Genomic DNA, 20,441 nt, shown 5'->3' on the forward strand with positions numbered 1-20,441 from the left:
TCGGGCCTGGACTGAGAGAATGATTATAATCCATGTCTCAGTCCATATGATATCTAGAATGGAGAAATATATGATCCCTTTTCTTTTGGACACGTCATAACGGCTTTTAAGAGCTACGATTGCTAGTCGGGATTTTGGAGTCGTAATGGCACTAATAGTTTTAGACTTATCCAAGTGGGAGACTGTTGGATTAGATGTCTAAGCCCATAAATATTATTGGTATGTACTCGACCCGAGAGTATCATGGTCCATTTAGGTTGCGTAATACCAGGATAATTTGTTAGGATGGACTCTTGAGAGAAGGTTATATATGATTTGTTAATATATTATAAGTTATAATATATTAATATGAAACCATATGTTTTAATTAGTATTGATCAAGAATTAATTTGGAATTAATTTAGTGATCAAAAGAGACTAATTAAATCTATGGGGACTAATTATGGTAATTAGTTATATTTATATGTGTTGGGCTTATGATCCATGTTGGACCAATTTTATGTATGGATACATAAAGAGTTGTGCCACATGAACCATGGATCATAAAACCCATGGATATGGATTTGGGTTATACCCATGACCCTTGGAATCCAACATATAAATATGTTACTTCATGACCAAAAACGTGGGCTTCTTTTTCTTAGAGAAATATGGAGGTGTTTTGGTGCATGGAATTCTCTCTCAAGAGTCACCTTTGTCCTAGGTGAGTTGTGATTCCATTTGAGGTGCAACACTTGGGGAACTAAGTTCTTAAAGGCCAAAGTCTTTCTAGCAACACCAAATACATCAATACTTCAAGCCACATAAAAGGTATGTTACTCTAACTAGTATCTTGTATTGTTTATGTCAATTGCATGCTAGTTATAGGTTTCTGCCTTGGAAACACCTTTGCATGTATAATTAGTGAAAACATAGATCCAAGGTATTTAGGGTTGTATGTGCACCATAGGACGTTGTAGTATACAAAACCCATCAGTTTAAACCTCAGATCTGGACCTTGTGAGGTCCCTAGAGTCCAAAGGTCCCAACTTTATTCATCCATATGAGGAGTATGGTGTTTAACACCATATAAGAACATGTATTGGTAGATTGGAGCAAAACTACCATGCATGAGCGTAAAGATTGAAGCTTTATGTGACAATTGAGTCTTGAGATCTAGATCTAGTGAGTGGAGTGGTAGATTTGCTTAGAATCGCTTGAATAAGGATTGAGTTTGAATGGACTCACCGAGTCTATGAGTCGACTCGACGAGTCGATGAGGGTTTGTCCCGATGAGCTTGATCATGCGATAACTCGGCGATTTGAGAGTCAACTCGACGAGCTGAGCTGGACTTTCATGAGAATTCTGAGGAAACGATTGGACTCGACGAGTTATATGGACTGTTGACTCGTGTTTGACTTATGTTGACTTTATGGTTTGGTCAAGTATGTGTAATAGAGACCATGGAGGGGTAAAATGGTCTTTTATCCACTTCAAATAGCTAGAGAGAGAAAGAATAGTCTTCGGTTATTAGAGTCGTGAAAAGAGTATTAATTAGAGATATTCATCCTTTGTGTTAGGCGGAGGCTAGTTTGAGATTCGAGCGCGAGGTTATTTGCTCACCTGCTTGCGAGGTGAGTCTTCTCACTATACTTACCATGAGTGGTACCTTTATGTGACTGAGATGTCTTATGTGTTATACTGAGTACTGTGATATGATGCATTATGTCTATGTGATTTATGATGTGCATTATTTTGTGCTTACTGAGTTAGGACCAGAGGGTCCACCCGAGTTCTGGGACCGGAGGGTCCCACTGAGACACATTGACCGAGGGGTCTCGTTGTGAGTGTGGCTAATGGGATATGTGTGGTATTTTGGGGAACTCACTAAGCTTCATGCTAACCATGTTATGTGTTATGTGTTTCAGGTTTTCTCAGGATCACAGGAAGGCACCAGCTTGATTGTACACACTAGTAAAAGAGTTATGTTTTGAGGATCCAAGATTTTTAATCAAACAATTATGGAGATGCGATTTGTAAATTAAATAAATGGGATTTCGTGAAATGTGTTAAGGGAATTACGTGATTTTTAATGAAAAATTTGTTTGGAAAATTTACGGTGTTACATTTCACAAACCTTTGTTCGTACACATTCCTGAATTAATGAACATGGGGATTGCGTTATGTTGGGTCCATAAGCTATCACGAAGAATGTTACATACAATATCAGAGGAGAACATTTGGATAAATTAGTACTTTATCAAATGTATTATGATAATATTCTCTGAATTTGCAATAGATCTCACATGTGTCATTAAAATATGACAATAATGACATACCATACCAAATAATTTCATGCCAACAAACTCTTACTAGAAATTTGTTGGTTGATACATTGATCGACTATTTCTATAACTACTTTGTTATTAGGAATAAGTGAATTAGTATTAGTTTAGTATCATGGATGTTAAATCCGATTTTGTTTATTCCTATGTAATTAAATGCTAGTTATTTGCTAACCCTTTCTAATAAAGTTATTTGATCGTTCATATTATATATATATATATATATATATATATATATATATATATATATATATATATATATATATATATATATATATATATATAAAGCATATTAGTCATATAATGAATTTTAAGAGGTACAAGATACAAATTTGTTTATACAAATCAATTATGCGTAACAAAATCATTAATACTTACCAAAAATTTGAAAACTTGAATTAAGGACGGTTATTAAAAAATTAATTTAGAGCAAAATAACAATTTTAAAATATTAAATTCATCAATATAAGTTAATTTAGATTTCTTAAACTATATATAGATAATAATTAATTTACATCAAATGTATAAACATACAATATAAATATAAGTTCTAAAAATAAATATTTTAATTAAAAGTGGTAATTTTTCTTATTACATAATAACTAATAACAAAATCTAATAATTATTTTCACGTAAGAAAACTATTCGACAAAAAAACTATTTATCGTCGCTGCTTTGCGGGAGCACACATCTAGTTATATATATATATATATATATATATATATATATATATATATATATATATATATATATATATATATATATATATATATATATATATATATATATATATATTAAAGTCGTTGTTTGACATTAAGTTTTTAATGTTTTTTGAATAGCTACCTTGAACATTTACAAAATTTGAATTTCTCGGCATTCGAAATAGTCTAGCTAGCCTGAGAGTAGTGTGGTTTCTCAGTAGAAACAAGCTTTGGTCAAATTTCAACTTGGACTTTATATTTTCAAACATTAACTCTATCTTTTGACGTCTACAGAAGGGAAAATGACTCTTGAGGTTAACTAACTGTTGCGTTTGTTTTCATTTGGTCCCTTTTTTTTGTACTCAATATACCATCGAACTTGTTGTTTGTTTTCACCATAACCCTTTTGACCGGCTTTTGACCTGTGATAGTTGGTCAAAGGGTTATGGTGAACACAAACAACAAGTTCGATGGTATATTGAGTACAAAAAAAGGAAATGGACCAAATGAGAAGAAGCGCAACAGTTGGTTACCCTCCTGATTCATTTTCCCTGAAAAGTTAAATGAAATTAAAGTTGCAAAAATATCAAAGACTGCAACCTTCTTTGGCCATAACGTATATGAAGAGCGTTTCGGAGGGTTAACTTCGCTAAAACATGGTCTATGTTATGGTTACAGTGGTTAGCTGTCAACACCTTTCTGCAAACGGATATGACGGTGTATGAGAGGTATAACTATCAGCATAAACGTTTACCTCAAGGTATATTATGGTGATGTGTCTGCAAAAGCTGCATGATATTGTACATATTGATGTTGTATCTTATCCAATGAATTCGATCTTAAAGCTAAGTAAACTCAAAAATCACAACACTTGTGATTCCACTCGTTTGTAGACTTGTCTAGAATCCATGATACGATAAATCATTTGATTGGAAATGTAAATGTAGTCATGAAATGCACCTGCTTAGTAAAGATTCCCCTAATAAATATTCAAGTGCATTACAAAGTTGTACATGTATGAATAACGTTCTTTCCTGGGTTATGTTCTGAACAGAAGCAAGAATGAATATTATAAAGTCATTAATATCAACAGGAGATGACGTGGGAATTGTTGTATCATCGAACTGTTGCATTTGTTCACATTTGGTCTCTTCCCCTTTTTTTGTACTCAATGTATCATCGAACTTGTTGTTTGTGTTCACCATAACCCTTTGACCGACTATCACAGGTCAAAAGCCGGTCAAAAGGGTTATGATAAACACAAACAACAAGTTCGATGATATATTGAGTACAAAAAAAGGAAAGAAAACAAATGAAAACGAACGCAACATTTAGTTACCCTCAAGAGTCATTTTCCCTTTATAAGACGTTCAACAATAAGTCTACCAAATTTTCACACACATTCTTGTTAATATGCATATCCACCTTTCAAACACTTCCCTTATAGTAAATCCGAAAATATAAAATATAATATTGATTGGAATTATAAATTTACCATTATTAACTTTCTACGTTTGCCTTTACTTTCTTAATTTGAAGTCGTCTAAATTAAATTTAACATCCAACCCCCCCCCCCCCCCCCCCCCCCCACACACACACACACACACACACACACACACACACACACACACACACACACAATCCTCTAGATTTTTTTAGAATGATAGTAATTCATTAAAAAACTAAAGCAAAAGGGTAAAGTGAAATTACAAAAAAATCATAATAAGTTGGGATTTGGCAACCGACGATCCCGATATATTTTCACTTCTTTTGCCTATTACAAATGCAAAAAAAAACAAACTACATCGAATAACATCAACCAGAACATCTGCTCTACGTTTACCATTACTAAGACGAGTTTATTAATATAATTCCAGATCGATCAAAACGTATATAAGATAACCACATCATATATATATATATATATATATATATATATATATATATATATATATATATATATATATATATATATATATATATATATATATATATATATATATACATATATATATATATATACATATATATATATATATATATATATATATATATATATATATATATATATATATATATATATATATATATATATATATATATATATATATATCCTACAAAAATTAAACATAAATTTAAAAAGTGAAGTTACCAAGCTTTCCAACTCGTGACTTTTCATTTGTCAATTCAAAGAAGTGTCTTACCAAAACACAATACAATTTATTTATATTTTATTAAAAAGATAATACATCATAAAAATAAATCAACCTCGTTAAAATGGTAGTGTCATATCGTACTTTATCACATTTTTGTTTTTGTTTTTTTCATTGAACAAAATGTAATTAATTAAAAATAATAAAAGGAAAATACATCATTAATTAAACTAAATACACGCTAAATTAAAAAAAAATTGAAACATAGCTGAATAATATTTGACGTCTAATCATCGTCGCTCGCCACGTCATCAAAATCATCGTCCGAATCTCCTTTAAACAATTCTGATACAGTGTCTGTATCGTCAAACAAGTCGTCTTCAACAAAATCGTTGACAACGGGATTCGTTCGAGCATTGAAAATGTGTTCCACCAAATCAACACGAAGGTCATGGTGTCCAAGTCGATCGTATACTTCCGCTCTATTCTCCATGTACCCAAGGCTTGTATGACATCCCATTTGCTCCAAATGACACATCATACAATTTCCCAAGGTAGATGTCGTTGAATATCAATGATTAGTCTAAAACATTGATGTCGTTGTTGGAACCCGATGAACCATAAAATACATGTCAAATCTAAAGGTCATACGATGCCACTACTTCTAAAATTATTTTCGGCTGCTTTTGATCACCTCGCATAATTAAACTGACCGTGTCACACATTAAGGCACATTGCCCACCCCCAATGCATACAATCAATACCACCAAGCATTCCAGGGAACCTATGCATGTTTCATATGTTGTATATAGTTGATGGATGTCGCTAATTATAGGCTTTCGTAAATAGTGACTATGATATAGGATAATCACATCTTTAGCAAACTTGTATAGCTCATCGTGCACTCTGACATCCTCAAATACTCATTCCATGAGTTTGATCCCATGCTGAATGCTAGTTGAGGAATTATAACTGTACATTTTTGGATTGTGGAGAAACCTTTTTTACCTCTTCCATCAACCCGCTGCCGAAAATATGGTAAACGGTTTTGTCTATCATCAACAATGCGTAAAAATAATTCTTTACGCATCCGAAACCGACACTTGAATTTTTCCACGAACACTACATCATCAGAAATGTAGTAGTTCACCAGTTGGTTGTGCCTGACTTCAGATCTCTCCGTAAATGAGGATTTCTTGTTTTTGGACGTGAACTTTCGTCTTCATTTTCTTGCAAATAAGCAAGTGTTGTGCACATGCATCCCTCATAAACTCTGCTTCCCGCAACACCAATATGTCGGAAGAACTCGACGAAGAAGAAAACATTTTGAAATAATATTTTTTTTAAATCTAGAGAGTTTTGTGTTTTTTGATGATTTTAGAATGATAAGTAAACTTTAATTTATAGGAAAATATTAAAAAAAAAATAAAAAAAGCCAACGACTAGTTTCCAAACGGTCAAAAAAGAAGCATGCGGCAAAACCATAGCTCAATCACCTAATACTATATTTTCTTTTTTGCCTCGGTGTGGTGCAGTGGCGGAGGCAGTGGGGGACTGCCGGATGTCCTGCCCCTGCCAATCTTTTAATAAACTCAATTATATTGGAGATAAAATCGCTATGAATCAAATATCTAGCCCATCGTTTGTTACTAATTGTCATCCCCTCCTAACCATATATATATATATATATATATATATATATATATATATATATATATATATATATATATATATATATATATATATATATATATATATATATATATATATATATATTAATTTGCCTAGGGTGTTTGTGTGACTTTTTAATGTTTATTTGCTTTCACCATGAGCAAATCATTTTCATATCTATTTTGCTGAATATTACATTTTACATCCTTTACCTTTGCAACAACTTATAGTTCATATCATATACTTAGGTTCACATCCACTTGAACTTAATATATAAATTACTATTTATTAAAAAACAATTGTTATAGTGAAAAACACAATGAGTGCACTAGCATATAAGAGATAATCAAAATTGAGCCCTACGTAATCACACCACCTCCATCACATTTTTATTTATTTTAATTACTGATTTATAGCCTATCAATTCATCAAATTTTGTTCATAGTCTCTCCTAATTATTTAATAACTTTTAATTGTCGAAGCCCCTTATCTTAAATTCCTGCCTCCGCCCCTGGTATGGTGTTTACGGCATACCGAAGACCGCATCTTACCGCCATATGCACACCATATGGTCTAAAGGTACATTGTCTAAACTAAAAGCAATACATAATATATTGCATTCAAACAAGTTAAATTTAGTAATCAAATAATTAATGCTGGAATATAAATAGAATGGTAATCAGAATCACTTCATTATTAGTATATCTCACTTCGGTTTATATTATCTTATATATTATTCATTAAATAAATTAGATATTTTGAAAACTAATATTAAATTTAATTTATATATTTATTGTGTTTATAAAATTTTATGAGAATATGTTTTGCTATGTTGTAGAGTTTTATTATCCACTGCCACATAAACTTAGTTAAAAAATTTTATTTTGGTTGAAGACTACAATATTAAGATTCACAAGTTTGATTACCATGATTTTAGCTTTTGGAACATAGCGATTGAAAAACTTTCATAAGCATTTGTTCGTACAGATTCCTGAATCAATGAAACATGGGGATTGCATTATGTTCGGTCGACAAGAGTTCATGAAAAATGTTACCTACAATATTGTCAACGAGAAGACAACGTTTGGATAAATCAACACTTTATCAAATGTAATATGATAATATTCTATGAATTTGAAATAGATCTCACACGTGTCATTAAAATATGACAATAATGAAATTTCATACCAAATAATTTCAAGTCAACAAACTCTTCTTACTTGAAATTTATTGGTTGATATATTGATCACCTATTCCTATAAGTGGTTTGTTATTAGGAATAAGTAGTATTAGTTGAGTATCATGGATGGATGTTAAATCCGATTTTATTTATTCGTGTATAATTAAATGATAGCTATTTGCTAAACTTTTCTAATAAATTTATCTGATCGTACACAAAAGAAAATGAAGTCATTTTATAACATAAACTTTTTAATGTTTTTTGAATAGCTACCTTGAACATCTATAAAATTTGAATTTTTCGGCCTTCGAAATAGTATCGCTAGTCTGAGGCTAGTGTGTTCCCATTCATGTTTCTCAGTAGAAACAAACCTTGGTTAAAGTTCAATTTCGACCTTATCTTTTCGAACATTAACTCTATCTTTAACTTTTATAGAACGTTCAACAATAAGTCTACCAAATTTTCACGGACGTTTTTGTGAATATGCATAATGACCTTTCAAACACTTTCCTTATAGTAAATCCGGAAATATAAATATATTATTGATCAGAAATATAAATTTATCATTATTAACTTTCTATGTTTTCCTTTACTTTCTTGATTTGAATCCGGTTAAATAAAATTTGACGTTCAAACCCCATAAAATATATTATTAACTTTCTACGTTTTTCTTAACTAAGACGAGTTTATTCCTATAATTCTTGATCGATCAAAACGTAGATATGATAACTACATCAAAACCATTTTTTAATATAATGTTACTAAAATTGAACATAAATCTAAAAAAGTGATGTTACCGAGCCTTTCTAGTAGTAACTTTTCATTTTTCAGTTCAAAGAAGTGTCTACAGAACAATATATTTATATTTTATTAAAAATAATAAATCATAAATATAATTACCAAAATACAATACAACATATTTATATTTTATTAAAAATAATAAATCATAAATATAAATCAGTCTCAGTAAAATGATGGGTGTCATACCACACTTTACCATACTTTTGATTTTGTTATTTTTTAATTGAACAAATTGTAATTAATTAAAAATAATGAAAAGAAAATACTTCATTAATTAAACAAAATACATGCTAAATTAAAAAAAAAAAAAAAAACGAAACATAATTTAATAATATGTGACATCTAATCATTGTCGCTCAATACGTCATCAAAGTCCTTGTACCAATCTCCTTAAAAAAAATCTGATTCGGTTTCTGTATTGCTAAACAAGTCGTCTTTAACAAAGTCGACAATGGGATTCGTTCGAGCATTGAAGATGTGTTCCACCAAAGCAGCACGAAGGTCGTGGTGCCTAAGAATTTGTATGACGTTCCATTTGCTACAAATGACACATCATACGTTTATCCAAAGTAGATGTCGTTGAATATCGGTGATTGGTCTAGAACATTGATGTTGTTGAATAACTACGTTTTCCTTTACTTTCTTGATTTGAAGCCGGTTAAATTAAGTTGGAATTTGACAACCCACGATCCCAATATATTTTTCACTTCTTTTTCCTATTACTAATCCAAAACAACGGACTAGACCGAATAGCATAAAAAAAGCATCCGCTCTAGGCTTTACCGTTACACGAGTTTACTCCAATAATTCCAGATCGATCAAAACGTACATATGATAACCACATCAAAAATCATTTTTTTAATATAATCTTACTAACATTGAACATAAATCTAAAAAAGTGAAGTTACCAAACCTTCCAACTAATGACTTATAATTTTTCAATAAAGAAGTGTCTTACCAAAATACAATACAATTTATTTATATTTAATTACAAAATAATAAATCATAAAAATAAATCAGCATCACTAAAGTTTAAACTAACTTTAACATGTGAGTAACACATAACCCTTCGAAAAAGGACAAACATTTATGAAGAAATAGTCAACGGGCTTCTAGTTAAACGATATCTGGTATTTGTACTCCCACCTTTATGTTGAAAGTTCAAGTCCCATTGTAGACATATGTGGATTTAAGAAATAATGTTGGAGTATGTTAGATTTGTTATTTAAAAAAAACTTATGATGAAAAGATTTTTGTTTAATTACCAGTTTCTTTTGTATATTTACAAACCCAATAGACGCCCCAAACTCATGTATATATGAGCTATGAATGGTTGTCCAACTTGTCTTATTTTATGGGTCGTGTTTGTTTGTATATTTACTCTTATCATTTTGTTTCTTTTTCCAAACAAAATATTTAGAATTTCAAACTCGTAAAAATACCGATTCACCACTTCATAAAAAAACGGTCACTATGTTCTCAGTTTTAATGTTAAACACTTTGTTTATATGATATAAATGATTCATTTGAAGAGATCGTGATATTATGATGACCCAACAACTTACACTTTGATTGCTTGGCCTTCGATGATGTACATATTGACATTGTTCACAATTATTGAGATTTTTTTGAACGGTTGAATTTTATAAGCAAGCAAGAACCAAAATAGAGATATGAATAATTACAAAGTGATTGTCAATATAGGTTACACAATTGACATTAAGTTGATAGTTTTTATAAACAAACCTATGAATAAAAAAAATTCTATCAAAAAATAGAATCTTCACGGAACTTATTTGAGCCGAAAACCTTTGCATTACGATAGCTCCAAATCATCCAAGTTGTCGTCATTACAACTGTATCCAAAGTTGTACGTTTCATAGAAGACAAACTTGGAGAATTAATTTGTATACCAGATCTCGTTTGAGCTGCCACCTCACAACTTAGAAACAAATTATCAACATCTTCGTTATGGGAACCGTAACATGGAAACATAACCGAATCCAAATTCCAAATGAATTCACTCTAGTTGGGACGCGTTAATATACCCCAAATCAAAATATAAATAATTTTAGGAACAAATTTGTTTAATCTACTACAAATACAAACGGTATCTCCTACCAACATTACCTCATTAATGTAAAATCTAGTGGAACCAATATGAAATTTCCTTAGATGGATCAAACTCTTACACCGATTTTTACAATTAAGACGAAGGAACAAATAGATCAACAAGTTGAACTAAATCCAATAACTATGTTCCAATTCCAACCCCAAGAAGACCACCAATCTCTAAGGAAAAAATTTTGTTCTCTTTCAGTTAAGTAAAGTCTCTGAAACTCTTAATAAATCTAAACCTTTTCCAAAACAAAATCATAGAACCATGACCAACATGCTTTTTAAGACGAGAAAGCAAAATAACACACACACACACACACACACACACACACACATATATATATATATATATATATATATATATATATATATATATATATATATATATATATATATATATATATATATATATATATATAAAAGAATAGTTGTATTCTTCTCTTACCATACTGTCATCTTATTAAGTCTTTTAATTAATGCCGTGTCACTTGTCACACTATTAATTATCTATTTCAAATTCCAAATTTTAAATTTTCACTCTAATACATTAAATAAATAATATTACTATAAAAATTAAAATAAAATTAATACAAATTATAAGGTGATATATAGTTTCACGTATTTATTTAAATCAACGATTATAATTTTATATAACCAAAAAAATGTCTCTTAATAACTTATTTAAAATAATTGATTAATAATTTTGAATCTTTACTATGAAAGTTTAATTAATTTTATAACCATGGGTTAGAAACTAGTGTGTGTGTGTGTATATATATATATATATATATATATATATATATATATATATATATATATATATATATATATATGGGCTTAGAGAATATGTGGCTGTTATGTAGCTAATATTAGTTACAGAACCATCAAAAACTAAATAGTTTTAACTAAATGCAATCAAATCTCTCTACCATCTTTCTTGTATCCTCTATTAGACTAGATGATAGGATTTGTATATATTTTTATGGAATTTCAGATATTTAATTTTGCACCACAAACCATGTATAAGAATACATTATGAACAACCTATACCAATAAACTTCTTCCCATAACACATCCAAAAAAGACCATGCAAATGTACATATGGTAGGTGTCAAAGAAAGTTATGAAGCCTACTAGAGGTCTAATATAAACAAGACATTTGAAATACATAGATGTTGAAGATAAATTATTAAATCAGAAATAATAAGAGCTCAAAACAAGAGGAAGAAGCTAACAATGAAAAAAAATTGCATTTTTGAATCAAAATGAAGTCAATTTTGATGATATATATATATATTATATATATATATATATATATATATATATATATATATATATATATATATATATATGTTCAGCTTCATTTGAGACCATTCTAATTTTGTGAGACCGTGAGACCAAATCTAAAAATAATTTTAAAATGCAAAATAAATGGAAAAATCCAAAAATTCTTTTTTTAAATATTATTTTCGGAACTTGAATTAACTAAAAAAATCCCATTTTTTTTGAAAAATACGTGAAATATTCTAATAGAATATTACACTGTACATATTGTAAAAAATAATTTTAAAATGCAAAATAAATGGAAAAATCTAAAAATTCTTTCTTTAAATATTATTTTTGAAACTTGAATTAACTAAAAAAAATAAAAATAAAAAAAAAATCCCATTTTTTTTTTAAATACGTGAAATATTCTAATAGAATATTACATTGTACATATTCTAAAAAATAATTTTAAAATGCAAAATAAATGGAAAAATCCAAAAATTCTTTTTTTAAATATTATTTTCGGAACTTGAATTAATTAAAAAAATAAAAAAATAAAAAAATGCGTCTCAATATATATATATATATATATATATATATATATATATATATATATATATATATATATATATATATATATATATATATATATATATATATATATATATATATATATATATAGGGAAAAGGGAATATACATTACAGCCCCACCTAAACTTAGGTACTAAACCTCTTGAAAATACATTGTTTTACTATATAAATATTACGGTTAATGGATTCATGATTAATATTTCAAGATGTAAATTCAAGATCGACACAATAGGGTTTAGGGTTAAGGTTTAGAGTTTAGGGTTTAGGGTTTAGTGTTTAGATTTAGGGTTTAGAGTTTACTTTAGTGTTTAGGGGTTAAATTTAGGGTTTAGGTTTAGGTTTAGGTTTAGGGTTTAGTAATGTTCACTTGGATGAAGTAATAAACTATAATTGAGGAAAGAAAATGGAGATGATAAAACGATAATGAAAGAAAGAAATGTTATGGTGAATGATATGTTTACCAAGTGAAACTAAACCGGGTATATTTACCATGTTAAAACGACATATTTTAGAGGTTTAGTAACTAAGCTTAAGTGAGGCTGTACGTAATGTATGTTCCCTATCCCCATATATATATATATATATATATATATATATATATATATATATTATATATATATATATATATATATATATATATATATATATATATATATATATATATATATATATATATATATATATATATATATATATATATATATATATATATATTATATATATATATATATATATATATATATATCAAGAATTTCCACGTAAGTTCTTGCAAGAGGGAAGTGTCAGAAACGGATTAAGTTGTCAATATTGAGAAAATTAAGAAACGATAATATTTTTGTGCAAACAAAACAAAATAAACGATACAACCGAAAATTTAGCCATGCTATGTTGTCTCTCTTTGTCCCAATTCAAGAATGGATGAAATGGGTGGGTCTATGACATTCGTAGATGACGAGACACATTGACCCAACATATAGAGCCAATAACCGTCCACGCACCACAAATTCCAATTTCCACGTATTTAAAATATAAATCTCACATGAGAAAAAATAAAAGAAAAAAAAAGTCAAAAACCCAAACATATGCACATGCATGCTTCCCACTTTTCTCCTTTCTTTTATGCATTATGAATCCTCACATGTTCAAATATCTTTAAAAGGAAAATAAATATTAGGTCTCGCAATCGTGTCGTGTTTTGGTTGGCGTGTCGTAGGTTAGCGGGTTGGTGGGTCAAAATATGTCAACCCAAACATGCCCCTTTAAATATACAGGTCATGAGTTGGCGGGTTTGGAACATAAACACATATATGACCCACCAACCCATTTATTTATACGGGTTCACCAGTTGGCGGGTTCGTGGGTTAGATTTGGGTTCATGGGTCCGAATTTTAGATATTTAAGTCTTAAACATCCAAATGAAAATTGAAAACATTTATAAAAACATGTTACAGATTTAGCATTATAGGTTACGACTTATGACCTTAGACCATCCACCACGATTCATAATGTCAAAACAGTCAAATGCTCTATGAATAAATGGTATATATATTATATAATACTTATTAAATATTAATACTTGATACATAAATACATTTAAAAATAAAACAATCTTTTATTAAGAATATTAACGGGTTGGCGGGTCAACCCGTTTATTTTTTGAGAAACCCATATATGACATGTTTAATAAACGGGTTGGCGGGTTGAAAACTCAACCCGAACCCATTTATTTCGTGTCGTATTGCGGGTCATATCGCGTGTCGTGTCGAGAATTGCCAGCCCTAATAAATATTATATATTTGCTTATAATGACGATATATGAATAAATACATAATTTAATGAAAGAAATTTTGTTACATAGTAAGTTTTTTTTTCTTTCTATTTTTGGTTATTTTAAAATTACATATTTGTTACAATAAATGTTCTAAAATATCTTACCTAATAAATAAAGTGTTTTTTGTCATATGTCATCCTTTAATTGATTTGGCTATATGTCATTTTGTGGTTATTTTCAATTAATTTTTTTTCTATATAGTATTTTGTGGTTTTTTTCATTATATTAATTTCCACATAATATTTAAATGTAATAATTTCAATAAATATAATAATAAATGCATATCAATTTCATTAATTAGTTTCCTTCTAATGATAAATTTTCTAAATTAAAGTTTCAATAACTTCCTTTGATATTTATTTAAATTATTTGTTTAATTTAAGAGAAAAAGAAACAATTTAATTTTAATAATTTAAATTTTTTTCTTATAAATTCAAACTTCTCAAATGTTTATAATTTTATATTTTTATCTTTAAAATGAACCCATGTAATTTATGGGTCTTACACCAAGTTAATTATATTAACTTTAATGGATAAGAATTATAGTTTTATCTAAATTATTGTACTAATATCTTAGCAACTATTAGACATGTGCTAGATAATGTATTCATCAAATGTTATTTGAATTCTTATGGTGTGTTTGGTTGGATGGAATGGAATGACAAAGGAATGGAATTGACTAAGTAATGGAATGGATGAGGTAATGGAATGCTTCATTACCTTTCCATTGTCATGTTTGGTTTCGTGATGGAATGAAATGACTTATTCATCTATGTTGTTTGGTATGTACAAAAAAGAGAAGGTAATGGAATAAAAATAATTTACAATGACAAAAATACCCTTACAACACAAAATTCACAGAATTCAATAAAATTCAACATTATCTATTTGGAAATTATAGTTTCTATTTTGAATGGTTTATATAAATAAGAACTTTTATTTATAATTAAAAAATCTATCTCATAAAACCATATCAAAGTCTAACCAACCCTAACAAACTAAAATTATCATACTTTTCATAACTTAAAAAACTGCAATATCATAAAAAGCCATATAAATAACGTCAAACATCATCTTCAAGCAAGTCCTTTACCCATTCAAATTTGTCCTCGTCCTCAATGGTAAAGAAGATTACCATCAACTCATCATTCTTTGAAAGCATACGAACTGCCTAGTTACAATCACGGACAGTTAAACCAACAACTTTTTTCATCTCAAAATTAAGTTTTTTATGTAGTTCTTTTCTATCTCTCTCGATCCCAAAAACCGCATTGATGGTACTTGTTGCATTATCAATCTTTGAACCAATTACATCTACCGAATCTTTCAAGCTGTTCATTAAAGGATCCCAACTATTTCTTCTTTTTCTCTTTCATTGTGTACTCGAATCTTCTTTAGAATGAGTATATGTAGGGCTATTCACAGGAGCATCAACATCTATATCCTCTAACCCATCTCTAGTTCTTTGCATGTAATCGTCAGACTCCTGTTGTTCGTTATTTATCTCATATATAACATCCGCCGCTGTTTGAGCATCTCTCCCATTAGCACGATCCTTTCCAAATACAATACATAAGTCCCAATAATGAGGAAACTTTTTGCCTCTCCATTTTGCTGCATTCTTATGTACCTAAAAAAAATCCATAAATAATACATTATGCTAAAACTATTTAAAAAAATAGTTTTAGATCATTCAATTAAAAACATTACTTGAGCATATGCTTGCCAAACAGATTGAGGAGCTTCAAGCATCTTATTTTCATAATCCCATCCAAAACCAGTTGTGTTGTTCCATGATATCATATCATGCACAACAGACCAATCGCTCTTCAAAGTTTTTATGCGTGATTTAATATGTGGTTTAGCTTTTATTCCCGAGTTGGGAAGTGAGACTGCAAGTCGTGTTTCCACCGCACCAAAGAACCCAGGCTTAAAACCATTGTCAGATTTAAAGTGAGAACCTGGATTGAGTATACCAGCCATAGCTTCAACAAGTTTCTCGTCTTCTATATCATTCCATTTCTTTTTATTTTTTCCTGGGCCCCTATCACCATGAATTTGTGACTCCATACCTTGACAATTAAAAAAAAGATACATAAAGAACTATAGAAACATTAACTAAATATATAACAAGTCGCTATCAAACACAACATAACTAAAAACATAATATTACTAAAATTCATTAAAAATGTATCACAATGTAATTAATGCAACAATAAGAAATCAGTTATGCTTAGATCTCCAAGAATTAAACATTGAGTTAGCCAAGTTTTCTCTAAAAGTCGTCCATTCATTTGATTTTCCAATTGTTGTTATGTGCTCGACTTGTGATCCAAGATCTGTATCCTCCTCATCGTTGTTTGTGTCAATAATGTCATCATCGTCAAGTGGATCATATGGTAATTTCTTTCATATAAAGTTATGTAGAAGGCAACAAGCAAGGATAATTTTATTTTGTGTTCGAATGGGATAAAATGATGGACTTCTAAGTATAGCCCATTTTTTTTAATACCCCAAAGCAACGTTCTATGACATTCCTTGCAGCCGAGTGCTTCATGTTAAAATATTCCTCTGCCTTTTTTGGACGATGACCATTCAACCAAGTATTCAAATGATATCTTTGACCTCTAAATCGTGCGAGGAATCGTTCTCCATTTGTGTACCCAACATCAACAAGATAATAGTTGCCTTTACTAACTTGTAACCCATTTTCTTGAAGCATTGCACTACGTAGTATTCTACCATCTGCAGCAGATCCTTCCCAGCCTGGTAATACATAAATGAATTGCATATCAGGAGTGCAAGCAGCAAGTACATTCATTGTAATTTCCCCTTTTCGATTTCTATGTCTAGGTTTGTCTGCCTCTGATACATGTACACTTATGTGTGTCCCATCTATTGCTCCTAAACATCCCTATAGAAAAAATTAAATATGTATGAGAATTAGAATACTAACCAAGAATAATCTGTATACACTTGAGTCTAGCAAATCACATACCTTGAACCATTTCCATCTTTCATCAGTTGAAGTTTCTGATATAGGCTCGGGTTTCTTAAACAATTCTTTTTCCAACCGAATAACAACATTGAGTACATTATTGAAATGTTTACTAATTGTCTCTCCTGATCTACGAAACTGGAACTTCGCCACACGATTTTTCACATGGTGGGCCAAAACATACAAAAATATTGCCACTTGTTCATCAACTTGGAGATACCTAGAGGCCTTTAACTTGCCATCAATCTCAACCATACGACAAAGCTTAACAAACGTTATCCTATTCATTCTTAATTGTTGTGTACAAGTCTCATCACTTTCATACACTAATCTTTGCATATATTGTTTTCTCTCTGGGCATAACATCCTGTAGCGAGGTCTAGTTGGACACATAAATATATGTATGTCAATAATAATACTCACTAGTTGAAAATACCAATTTACCAAACTGATTATCTCAATCCACAATGTACTAAATGTAGCAAGTTTCTTTGTTCTTTTTTGTCTATTCATTTTAAGGCGAGCCATAACTGCAATAGTAGTAAATTTTTGTAAAATAATGAAATATTGAAAACATATAAAATAAGTAGATTTGGATGATATTTGGTCCAGTTTCTAGCGTCATGAACACCCGAACATTGTCGAACAGCCCAATTTTATAGCACATTTATGGATTTCAATACATCCCACACTAAAATTAAATTCAGGCCCATTAGATCTTCTATGGGACAGGAAAGAAAATACAGGGAAAGAAATTAGGAGAAGAAAAGGGGATAAATTAACATTTTATTTAATCAACCCAATTTGCAAGTGAAAAGCCCATTTGTTGGTGCTGGAGTATGGCTGGGAAAACACGTCAAATAGAAAAAGAAAAGAAAGAGGGGCATCACATTCACACGCCGGAAGAAGAGAGGAAGTGACGGACCACAAAGGGGCAAAATCCATTTTTTTATTTGTTTCTTCTCCTTCTAATTTCTCTATTTTAATTTTGAATATTTATATATTACATTTATGTAATCCATTTATCTTTTAGTTTAGGTTAATTAATTTTTGTATTAATACTTTGTGAACGAAGTTTTTTGAGTAACAAGGTAGGATGACGATTTCAAAAAGTTTTCCTTATCTTATTTTGCAATCGGTATTCTATTACTCCATCTTTTCATTATTATGGGTAGTTAATTTATATTTTTAACCACAAACCCAACAAAAATTGGCAAAATATTTATTAACCCTGGGAAGAATTTCAAATGAACAACAACAACTACAGAAGATTGTGAACCAACAACAAGCTAGGGCTATTGAAGACAACAAGCTGATGCAAATGATGTGATAAGGAAATTGGATTTAGTGGTGGGAAAGGTGGAGAAACTAGACTGAGGAAAGAGCAACGAAACCCCCAACTCAGGCTTGAACACTCCAGAAACGAACCCTAAAGAAAAGACAAAACTACCCCTACTCAACCAATCAATTCCAGCTACATACAACTTCATGGTTCTTGATTCTTTTTGCCTTTCTTGGTCCTCCTTTGATAGATGAAAAAGGATGGGGGCTTATCATATACATAACATATGCTCATCCCCCTTTTACAAAAATCAAGTTTTCTTATCATATTTATACAACAAACAAACAATAATTTACAGCTCTGATTATATGATATCATTGGCACACAGAAAGAAGAATACGCAATGAATAGAGAAGAAATTAGATAAACAAAAATAAACGCAGAGAGATGCTAACCTTCACAAATGACGTTTCTTGATGAGTATAACTTCAGATCAACTTGAAAGAAATCTTAAAAAGGGGATTACCAATAATAAGAATGGTCGAATGAAGCCCTATATAGAGACGATATGCTGCCATACGTGGCTGATTTTATGCGATTTTGGTTGCTAATTTGTTTCAGATTTGGAGGGAAATCGATTGATATCTAGCTGGTTTTTCTGCGTTCATGATATATTCCAGGGGAAAAATGGGAAGATGTGTAATAGCGCTTGAATGGAATGAAAAAAAATTAGGGGTACCCCCTTGAATGAAAACACCGTGTTCAGAGGGAATGAGATTCTCTTGTGAATGAAGATATCCTTTCCTTACTCCAACCAAACACACTTCTTGCAATTCCATCTGAATGATTTATTCCTTTCCTACCTTAATTACCCTTTACCAAACGCGCCCTTAAGAAGTAAACTTTTTTTTGTCCGTTCCCATGTTTAAATAATAATAAAATAAATTTTTAAATTCTTTTTTCGGAGAAAATAGCAAATACACCATATTGAGTCATCGTTATGATCTAAATTTTTGCATACATATAGAAAGTTTCACTTCCCATCTTCTCATGAAATTTTACAATCCAATTTGAACTGTCCTCTCTCTCTCTCTCTCTATATATATATATATATATATATATATATATATATATATATATACACACACACACACATACACACACACAAACATATATATATATATATATATATATATATATATATATATATATATATATATATATATCATACATACTTATAAAACTAGCATTTTTTCTTGAATCTCATACATTTGAACCCCCCATTCTTTTTTCCTTTCACCACATTCATTTGAAACTTCCATGACTTTTCAATTTCTTTATAATAATAATTATAATTTGGTAATTAGGTTAAATAAATATCAAATCTAAAGTGTATTCATATATAAACTAAATTTCAATACTAAAATAATATATTTAATTCTACTTATAAGATTATGTTTTTTTAACTTTTAACATATTATACTTAATTTATCAGTTTTAATATATTGTTGGATGTAACCCATT

At 29.8% G+C, this 20,441-nt stretch overlaps 1 protein-coding gene across 2 annotated transcripts; it reads right to left on the bottom strand.

The window, feature by feature from the left end:
• Positions 1 to 15,605: 15,605 nt before the first annotated feature.
• Positions 15,606 to 19,720, bottom strand: LOC111888473 (uncharacterized protein At2g29880). 2 transcript variants are annotated; one of them, XM_023884646.3, is made up of 3 exons: positions 19,373 to 19,720; positions 16,348 to 16,709; positions 15,606 to 16,267 (listed from the first exon to the last, which is right to left on the bottom strand). In XM_023884646.3, exons 2-3 carry the CDS (start codon positions 16,705 to 16,707, stop codon positions 16,010 to 16,012), a joined length of 618 nt encoding a protein of 205 aa, XP_023740414.1. In that variant the 5' UTR covers positions 16,708 to 16,709; positions 19,373 to 19,720; the 3' UTR covers positions 15,606 to 16,009. The 2 variants fall into 2 exon arrangements, with proteins under 2 accessions (XP_023740414.1, XP_023740413.1); XM_023884645.3 differs by lacking the exons at positions 15,606 to 16,267; positions 16,348 to 16,709 and adding exons at positions 16,740 to 17,551; positions 17,636 to 18,014.
• Between the last annotated feature and the right edge of the window lie 721 nt (positions 19,721 to 20,441).

The sequence above is a fragment of the Lactuca sativa genome, chromosome 6 (genome assembly GCF_002870075.4).
Source record: "Lactuca sativa cultivar Salinas chromosome 6, Lsat_Salinas_v11, whole genome shotgun sequence".
Classification (NCBI taxonomy): Eukaryota; Viridiplantae; Streptophyta; class Magnoliopsida; order Asterales; family Asteraceae; genus Lactuca; species Lactuca sativa.